The following is a 10,845-nucleotide window of genomic DNA, read 5'->3' on the forward strand; positions in this document are numbered from 1 at the left end:
TTCACTTCACTACGACTTGCAACCTGCGATGACGTCGTGATTCAGATTACGTGATTTGGTACAAGATGTCGGAAGTGGACATGATGGGGGACAAGGAGAAGGAAAACCCTGTTGCTGAAGCTGTGGACACAAGGTCAAAGCGAGAAGTCAAACTCACTGAGAAAGGTCTGCAGTATCAAGCTGAAACAAAAGGGAAGGAATTTAAGAGATCCATTAGTGCTTGGCGTAGAGCGTCGAATAAGTTAAGAGCTACCTTGAGCGACATCAGTGATGTCAAAGTTATTCGACAAGGTAGGGACGCTCTGCAGCAGGTGATGGACAACGCCATATCCGCTCAAGAAGACCTACAGATTCTATTGGAGTTGGCAGGAATCGACGATGACAGCCATGAAAGGCTCGACAACATCGAACAAGAACACTCAGAGCTGATGAAAGGAGTACAAGAACACCTCCTCGAACAAGAATCGTCAAGAAAATCTAAAGTTTCATCGAAAAGACTATCATCCTGTCAAAAATGGGTGAATGAATGCTCGTTTGAAAGCCAGGATGATGTGCCGACTAAAGATGTGCCGACCAAAGATGTGCCAACTGAAGATGTTCCGACTACAGAATTGCCGACTAAAGAACCCTTGTTAAATTTGCTGACTCAGCTACAGATTAGTCGCTTGCCACTGCCAGAACCAGATATCTTTTCTGGGGATCCACTGCAATACCCTAGTTGGAAACAGGCCTACGACATCTTAATGGAACATCAAGGTATTCCTGCAAGGGATCGATTCTTCTACTTAAAGAAGTATCTACGTGGCCCACCTCTCGAACTCGTGCAAGGATTTTCTCTGATACACAATGATATGGCATACAATCGAGCTACGAGTGAACTAGAACAGAGATATGGTGATCCATTCATCATTTCGAATGCATTTCGTGACCGACTGGATAACTGGCCAAAGATACCTACAAAGGATTCCAGAGGACTGCGTAGATTCTCTGATTACCTACGACAATGCCAAACAGCAATAGAAAAGATCGGCAACCTCCGACAGTTAGATGACGAACGTGAGAATAGGAAACTCCTATCCAAACTTCCCGATTGGCTTGTTACTAAATGGAGCCGACGAGTCTATGAGCATAGGAGGTCACATGGTACATTTCCTTCATTCGGTACCTTCTCATCATTCATTGAGGAAGAGAGTAACATTGCATGTGACCCAATCACGTCCATTGGTAGCCTGAAGGAGGACAAACCGAAACAGGACAGAGGAAAATCCATGAGAGCGTTAACTATGAGAACCAGCTCCATCCAAGATGAGACAAAGAGGCCAGAACGGAAATCATTCTGTATATTCTGTAGAAATCATCATCACCTTGAGGATTGTCAAGCCTTTGTCAATCAGCCTATGTCCGAGAGGAAGAAGTTCATAAGAGAAAAGGGCTTGTGTTACGGGTGTCTCAAGAGAGGTCATCTGACCAAAAAATGTCGAGTGAGAAGCACATGCAGAGAGTGCAACAAGCGTCATCCTACGCCACTACACTTTGACAGAAGACCTTCAGAAGAAAGGGAAAGGACATCGAACCAGGAAGAAATACAATCTTCAAATTCACATACACTTGTTAATTCTAACGCCACAAGTTATGTGAAAAGCGCGGCAATCGTGCCAGTCTGGCTGTCTCATGAGAATATGAAGGAAGAGAGGCTCGTATACGCACTATTAGATACTCAATCGGATACCACCTTCATATTGAATTCTACAAAGGATGCCTTAGGACTTCATGGACTGAGGGTCAACCTTCTTCTGTCTACAATGTCGACCAAGAACGAAAGGATTCCAAGTGAGAAGATTAAAGGACTCACAGCTCGAGCCTTTAACAGTGAAAAGGTGATACACCTTCCAGCTGCATACACTAGAGACATAATGCCAGCCAACAGAGAACACATCCCCACTCCTGAAGTAGCTCGCTCTTTCCCACATTTGGTTCCAATTGCTGACCAACTTCTGCCTCTGAAGCACTGTGAAATAGGATTGTTGATCGGCTATGATTGTGGAAGAGCTCTGACTCCTCGAGATGTGATTCCCTCCCAAGACGATGACGGTCCATTTGGAATGAAAACTGACTTGGGATGGAGCATAGTGGGTGTTACAAGTCAAGATGAACAGCACTACAACCCCGATGATCACGTTGGCCACAGTCATCGCTTGACAGCACGTGAAATACCCGCTGAACTAGCTGAAAGAGACATGTCCATCAAGAAGAGAGTAACGTTCACTCACAACGTTACAATCAAAGAAGAGATCAGCCCTTCGTCTGTGCTGAAGCTGATGGAAAGAGATTTCTCAAAGAGCAGAAGTGAGGTACCATTTTCGCAACATGATACAAGATTTATGAGAATCATGTCGGAGAATGTCCATATCACAGATGATGGTCATTACGAGACTCCTCTTCCCTTTAAAGAAGATGTCGTCAACCTTCCCAACAACAGATTCATGGCGGAAAGGAGATTGAGTCATCTAAAGAGAAAGTTTCAAAGAGACTCTGAGTATCATCAGAAATACTCGGAAAAGATGGATGCTCTCTTGGAGAAAGGATATGCTGAAAGTGTACCAGAATATGACAAGCAGAACGGCCAAGCATGGTACATTCCCCATCATGGGGTAGTACAACCCAACAAGTTACGAGTTGTGTTTGATTGCAGTGCAGAATTTGGAAAGGAATCTCTCAACAAGCAGCTTCTTTCTGGACCAGATCTGACTAACACACTAGTGGGAGTACTTTGCAGGTTCAGACTGGAACCAATCGCATTTTGTTGCGATATACGTGAGATGTTCTACCAATTCAAGGTGAAGGAAGATCATAGGAAATACCTACGGTATTTGTGGTGGAAGGATGGAGACTTTCTGCAACAGCCCCATGAGCTAAGAATGACTGTCCATTTGTTTGGGGCGACGTCGTCTCCAGGATGCTCAAACTTTTGTTTGAAACAGATTGCCAGCGACCATGCTATTGAATTTGGAGAGGATGTAAAGAACTTTGTACATCATAACTTCTACGTGGACGATGGGCTAATATCTGTTCCTACCAAAGAAGAGGCCAAGAATCTGATCTCGAGAACCAGAGAGATGTGCAAGAAAGGAGGCCTCCACTTGCACAAATTCATCTCAAACACCCAAGAAGTGCTGGAAACAGTTCCGGAAGAGGATAGAGCAAAGGGCACTACCAAGACTAATCTCCTACAGGATAAGCTTCCTTTGCAGAAGGCACTTGGGGTGCAATGGTGTGTGGAATCTGACACGTTCCAATTCAGAGTCACACTCGATGACAGACCTCTAACCAGGCGCGGAATACTGTCAACCGTGATGTCGATCTATGACCCTATGGGATTACTAGCCCCGATTGTCTTACCTGGTAAGCAGATTCTGCAAGAGCTGTGTAAGATGTCTGCTGATTGGGACGACCCCCTGCCAGATCATCTCAGAGAAAGATGGGAGAAATGGACAACTGATCTGCATAATCTTGACTCCCTATCAATACAGAGATGCTACAAACCTGCAGACTTCGGTGAGGTTACGACCATGCAGATGCACCACTTCTCCGATGCTAGTTCCGAGGGATACGGCCAATGCTCATACATGAGAATTAAGAATGGAGAGGGAAGAGTCCACTGTATCCTGGTGATGGCAAAGTCCAGGATTGCCCCGCTCAAGGCAGTAACAATACCCCGTTTGGAACTATCAGCTGCCGTTGTTTCCATTAGGGTGAGCACATTTCTTCAGCGAGAGTTAGCCTTGGAGGACATTGAGCATATCTACTGGACAGACAGCAATGTGGTACTTGGATACATAAACAATGAATCGAAGCGGTTCCATGTGTTCGTAGCAAATAGGATCTGTGAGATCAGACAACACTCAGAATCATCGCAGTGGAAGCACGTTCGAACACAGGACAATCCAGCAGATGGAGCTTCCAGAGGGTTTACCGTTGACCAACTCATCACTTCAAACTGGTTCACTGGCCCAGATTTTCTATGGGAAGAGACGGTTCCTCGCGCTGATGATCAGGAGGAATTCGAGGTTTCACCAGGTGACCCCGAGGTGAAGAAGTCTATGGTGAACGCGACTGTAATGGGTGACTCCAAGTTTGATCTGAGTCGCCTAGACCGATTCCCGACATGGTATAGAGCAAAGAGGGCGATGGCTTATTGTCTGCTGTTCATCACAAGACTGAAACAACGTTGTCAAAGAAAACGTACAAGACAGGCAAATGATGACTCAACTTCCCAAGGCAAAGTCTCGGTGCAGAATCTACAACAGGCAGAAACTGAGATACTGAGACACGTCCAGAGTGAAGCCTTTGGGGAAGAAATAGAAATCCTGAAGTCAATCCAGAGGAAACAGGATCTGAATGACAGGCAGAGAAGACGTCAAATAAAGAAAGAAAGTCGTCTCCATGGACTTGACACTTTCCTGGATAAAAAGGGAATTCTAAGAGTTGGAGGAAGAATTCGAAGGGGAGACGACTCATATGACAGAAAGCATCCCCTGATTCTCCCACAAAGAAGCCACGTAACGGACCTTGTGATACGTCACTGTCATGAGTTGACTGCTCATCAAGGAAGAGGCATGACATTGAACCAGATAAGAGAGAATGGATTTTGGGTTCTTGGAAGCAGTAATCGAGTGGCCAATTTCATACGAAAATGTGTCATATGCAATAGGCTACGTAGTCCCGCACAATTACAGAAGATGTCTGATCTACCGTCTGACCGTGTGTTACCTGCAGCACCTTTCACTTACTGTGGCATCGACTGCTTTGGCCCATGGGTGATAAAGGAAGGTAGAAAGGAGATGAAGCGATATGGACTCCTCTTCACATGCATGCCTTCGAGAGCCGTGCATATTGAGACACTCAATAGTCTGACTACAGACTCATTCATTCAGGGATATCGTCGCTTTGCTGCTCTGAGGGGTCCAATACGTCAACTGAGATGCGACAGGGGAACGAACTTCGTTGGCGCAGAAGCAGAGTTAAGGAAAGCGTGGTCAGAAATGAATCACGAACATGTCAAAGGCACTCTAATGAAAGAAGGATGTGACTACGTACAGTTCACTTTCAACGTCCCCGCGGCAAGCCATATGGGTGGAGTATGGGAGCGCCAAATAAGATCTGCCAGGAGAGTGCTTGAAACTTTGCTGTATCAATCGAGTAGACAACTCAATGATGAATCACTGAGAACACTGATGTATGAAGCGGCTGCAATTGTCAATAGCAGGCCGCTGACTGTGACTGACCTGAACGACCCAACATATTTGGCTCCTCTTACGCCAAATCATCTCATAACCATGAAGTCGAAAGTCTTACTTCCTCCACCAGGCAATTTTCAGGACGCTGATTTGTACTCCAGAAAGCGTTGGAGGAGGGTACAACATCTGATCAACGAGTTCTGGGATCGTTGGAGAAAGGAGTTTCTCCAGAACTTACAGACACGCCAGAAATGGACTCGGCCCCGACGGGATGCTAAGATTGGGGATATCGTCATCATGAAAGACGAGAACTTGCCACGAAATCAATGGTCCCTAGCAAGGATAAGCGAGGTCTTTCCTTCTACCGATGGACTCATTCGTAAAGTGAAGCTCGTAAAGGGTGACTCCGAACTTGACGACAGCGGTAAGCGTAAAGGACCTGTGAAAGAACTAGAGCGTCCGATACACAAACTGGTTTTGCTGCTTCCGCGTGAAGACCAGGACGGATTCCCGACCAAGGAGCCTTGAATACTGTAAGGTAATTAATATCCCTCACAAATAGGTTTTGATAGATTTAAGTAAATATAGAAGTCTGAACATAAGACTATCCAAAATTCGAATTACCCGCAAAATCTGAAAGTCTAGAATAAGACTAGTCAAATAATTTAATTGAAGTTTTAGAACCAAGAATATCTGTAATTGGCCTGTAACAAAGACTATGCTGGAACTGTAACTACAGACGCACATCAGCTGAAATGAAGTCTAATTGAACTGAGTAAACTCTTGAACTAATTGATCTGATTGAACAACTACAAGAACTCTTTTTGTGGATTGACGACATTTCCGAATGAGCTGTAATGACCTTTATTGCTGTTTGTTTTTTGTTCTCTGTTTGAAAAAATGTAATCTAATCAAATTGGAAGATCGAGCATATGACAACTATATTTGTAGAAAACGGAAATTAAGTTGATATACCTCATTTTATCGCATTAATTACCTTGCAAAAAATTACAATGTGATTGCACTTATAAGAATGTATTTAAAGGGTATTTCAGTTCAATTTCATCATTATGCTTGTATGTATTGTATACATGAATGAGCATTAGATGTGAACCTGAATTGAAACCCCCCTTTTGCAACGTAAATTCATGCAGAGTATTTGAACTGAGAGTTGATCCAGGTTATTTTCTCGATTTCTAAATCCAGTACTTGCAAATACAGCTAATTGCTAGTCATAAATGGTGAGTTGCAAGGTCTGAGTGTTTGAGACTCGCGGTTAAATTTAATTTAACTCAGATGCTGTAATAAGATACTTGGTACAAGCTCTGTACTAGAGATGAAGTAATCTCACGATACAATTTGAACTGTAAATCTTGAATAAAGATTTGTTTTCCTGCATGCGCAATTGATCATGTACGTTTCAAGATAAGTAGAAATTGAAATTTTGAGATGTAGATCTATATGTATACATATATTGATATATTTTGAACTATTAATGTTGATAAGGAACAAATAATCCAAGTCATTTCTATGAAGCTAAAAAGGGGTAAATTAATTATTAATTTAAAGGAGCCATGTTAATGTGATCGTTTATGAGAGTTAGTTTATCTGACAAAAAGGAGTATTCTGACTTACGTCATGGGCTGAAATAGCGCCATCTACGCTTTCCTAATTCCGACATAGCAGTAGCAACGAATTGGATGTTCGCACCGAAATCTTGTCCTAAATTACACCTGTTATTGATACGAAGCCAACCCGTTTGCAACAATAAGGAGGCAAGAAGGTTCGTTAATTCGATATATTAATGTATAACGAGTATAAATAGTATAAATAATGAGAAATGATGATATGAATGTAATCTAATATGCTTAAGTGATAATGAATGGTGTGTGTAGTATTAGTGTATGCACGGACACGTATGATACCGTATACGGCTGTAGTGGACGTTATATATATGCAAATTAGATGCACGTAAAACAGGTATACGATATATACGATATAGAGTGTAAGCTAGGGTGCTACGTAAGGCAATGTTAATTGTATGCACGTAAATAGGTATACGATATTAACGATACGAATGACGTGTCCGCTATAAGAAGGACGCAGTCATTGATATGCGTTATGCTAATAAGTCTTTGTGATTCAAACTATCTACCACGAATATTGGTCACGTGACTTGAGTGAAGGTATTGTTTATAGATAATTGCATATACACAAATGATAAGAGACAAAGAGAAGAAATTCATTTGTTATTAATCACTGCATTTAATAGGCGAACTGATGATATTATTTATACACATGTATTCGAAAATGCCTGTATGAACAATTACTTATAATCTGTTCTTTTTCTTTATCATGTTTTGTTCATACAGTTTTCACGGAGCAAGTGTGATGGAATTAGTTGACATAGAATAAATTAGCAAGTCAACCCTACTACGACTTTTCATTGACTGTTTCTTCAATGATTAAAAATATCTCTCCACTGCTATTCAATATAATCATCATAGAGTTTTGGGAAATGTTGAAAATTGGCTGGATATTGATTCTTTACAATTTTGAAATATTTGGATGCCCCTGTGGATGTATTATAAGCATTAGAAAATGTAGCCCCTAAAACACTTCTGCTTTCGAGAAAAATTGAATATCAAAATTTACAGGTGCTCCCGGTAAATTTCGATAATTTTCAAATAGCGTCTATACGGCCATATAATGGTAGCTGCGACCATGAAAATCTCAGAATAATAGTTGTGGTATATAATTTCCAAACGGGAATAGCCAATCGGTCGATTTTAGTCAAGAAACATTCATTGTTTCATAGCTAAATCTTGACCTTGAGAGGGAGCTATACACCGAAAAGAGTTTATTATTTACGATTTCATCACTTTAGACTCGATTTCAACCGCGACAACGATCACTGAATATTGTAGGATCGCATATTATGTTTCCAATAGGCCTATGTTCATAATTTGAACCAAATTCATGACCCCATACCAAAACTTTGTAATACCTTTAAGCTTTATGAGAACAATAATTATACATTCAAATAATTACGATGACAGTATAACGGTGAAAGGAGTAGGCCTAAGAGATTAGATATGATTTTAAACTATCGTATTACATTTTAACTAAACAATCACCATTCCAAAGCGAATAAATATTCCACTTTAAAAGGGTGTAGGTGCAGGCGCGTACGCAGGGGGGTTGGGGGGGTGGGGGTTGAAACCCCCTTTACATTTTGTTATGAGTGTGTTTTGGAGTATAACCTCCCCCCCCCCTTTTGTTTTTTTTTTAATTAAAAAAAAATAAAAATAAAAAAAAAATAAAAAAAATTAAATTGTGGTAATGGGTGACCCAAAAAGCTGACCTTACCCCCACCCCAACGAAACGAAATATCGATAGGCCAAATGTGCACATTTTGAGACACAAACAAAATAAAATATGTGCTCTTTGAAAGGCTGTGAAATGGGATTTAGGCTATATGAAATTGGGATTTTTTTTTTTTTTTTTTTTTTTTTTTTTTTTGGGGGGGAGGTTTTCCCTTAACATCCACCCCACCCCCCCCCCCCCCCCCCCGAGCAACCCAAACAAAAACATTATAAAGCTTTTTTTTCAGGGGGCGGGGGGAGACATAGGTAAAACACAGTTCAATGGTGTCTTTAAGATTCTAAATTTAAACACCCATCTGTTTGCCAAGGGGGGTGGATGAACACCTTTATAGCTCGTTCTTATATAGCGCTTTTTGAGGACCGCAGGCCCTCTCAAAGCGCTTTACAGATTATATATTATTACCCCGGTCATCGGATTCAGGCTTATATCCGCACACAATGTATGCACATTCTCCACTCCCTGGGGAGCATTCCAGCCAGGCGTCATTTGTTACACACTAAACTAAGCACATTTTACTCGAAAAAAGAGCCATGTTTCAAAATTGTGTGTGAAAAAGTCACCCGTTAGAGCGGCACACCCCCGTATGTCCCAATATGTGAGTACCCCCCCCCCCCCGCCCCCGGGCCTCGATCCAGCCTAAATTGGGGGAAATGATTGCTGGAAAAGGTAGATTTGAGGAGGGGGGGGGTCATCTCACGGTGGTTAAAGGTAAAGACCAGTATTGGAAACGCCCCAATTTCAAAAAATGAAATGGAAGCTCTCATTACCAATAATGACTGTGAAAGAATATGTTTTGACTAATACATGATGATAAAAAATTTGCCGGGAAACCGCCTACTAATTCATATATTTGGTAAATTTGTTTCTCTCATGGTCTGTGAGAGATATAGGGTAGTCCCATATACATCTTTCTGTGTATAGTGCTTGTAACTTTACGAAGAATGGGCCAAATTTCTTATCATTTTGATGATTCCAGAACCTTGCAGATGCTAGATGCTAGATGATCAACCTTTTCTGATCGATTCCAAAACGTTTCTTTCACAATGCAATCGCATGACCATAACTGGTCTTTACCTTTTAAGTGGGACCAGAGGTCTAGTTTTACTAGCCCGTCACTTTTTGAATTCCTTACTTTATTTCAATTAACCTAAAATATTATTTTAGAAATTTTGGAAAGTGATTACTTGAAAATGACACTACTAGTTTATAAGATTATTCCTGAAAAAATAATGGTGGGATATTGGAAGGATGCCCCCTCGATCATTAACCCAATGATGATTAAAGTGGTACAATTACCTTGGGGTTAATGGGAATGATGATCCTCCCACTATTAAACCTACCACCATAGGTTTTCCAGTAACGCCTTACCCGTTTTCAAGCAATTCATCTCCCAAAATTTCAACTTGGAGCCCGATTCTAGGGTTCATAAAACCGTAGAGTATATCAAGCGCGTAGCCAGGATTTCATTTCAGAGGGCGGTAGTGAGCACAATATAGGGCCTATATTTAACGTCTTTGGTGACCACGCGAAGCGTGCGAATCACTTACAGAGCGCCCGTAGCGCGCTCCCGAGGGGGTGCATGGGTGCAGGGAGGGAGCTTTGACGTTTTATTACAATATTGGAGAAAGAAGATGATTCGTTGGACCGTCCTCGACTCTTAATCCTTATCTAAATTCAGTTTGGCTTTTGACGTTTCATTAGAGAAAGAAGGCGAAACGTTGCATCGTCCTTGACTCTTAATCCTTGTTTGAATAGTTCCACTTCCTCCGCGCGTAGCACGGAAGCTCTGATGTTTCATTAAATATTTAGAGAAAGAAGACGATTCGTTTACAGTTCTCGACTCTAAATCCTTGTCTGAATTCAGTTTCCCCGCTCCCGCATGCGGAAGCGGGTGCACGAAGCGCGGAAGCTTTGACGTTTCATAAAGTATTCGAGAAAGAAGACGATTCGATTCGTAGGACCGTTTTCGACTCTTAATCCCTTTTCTTCCTTTCTTCTCTTTTTTTTTGGGGGGGGGGGCGGCGTTTTTTTTTTTGGGGGGGGGAGGGCGACTGCCCCCACCGCCCACCCCCCCCCCCCCACCCATGGCTACGCGCCTGGAGTATATACAACATATACGACTTGTCCGCCAAAGCGTTCCACCATGGACCCTTTTTGGTAGGGTCCATGGTTTTGAAACATTCGAGTGGATCTTGACTCTTCTGTCTTCAAACGTAAGCTG

The 10,845-nt window shown here is 42.0% G+C and overlaps 1 protein-coding gene and 1 long non-coding RNA gene across 2 annotated transcripts; both read left to right on the top strand.

The window, feature by feature from the left end:
* The first annotated feature begins 65 nt into the window (after positions 1–65).
* LOC115929884 lies at positions 66–5,765 on the top strand. Its single transcript, XM_030999984.1, has one exon. The coding sequence runs from the start codon at positions 66–68 to the stop codon at positions 5,763–5,765; it is 5,700 nt and encodes a 1,899-aa protein (XP_030855844.1).
* A 182-nt stretch (positions 5,766–5,947) lies between these two features.
* LOC115919504 lies at positions 5,948–7,698 on the top strand. Its single transcript, XR_004061881.1, has 2 exons — positions 5,948–7,020; positions 7,610–7,698. It is a non-coding gene; the product is annotated as an uncharacterized LOC115919504 (long non-coding RNA).
* The last annotated feature ends 3,147 nt before the right edge of the window (positions 7,699–10,845 follow it).

Source organism: Strongylocentrotus purpuratus, unplaced genomic scaffold, assembly GCF_000002235.5.
Source record: "Strongylocentrotus purpuratus isolate Spur 01 unplaced genomic scaffold, Spur_5.0 spur5_scaffold_6, whole genome shotgun sequence".
Lineage (NCBI taxonomy): Eukaryota > Metazoa > Echinodermata > Echinoidea > Camarodonta > Strongylocentrotidae > Strongylocentrotus > Strongylocentrotus purpuratus.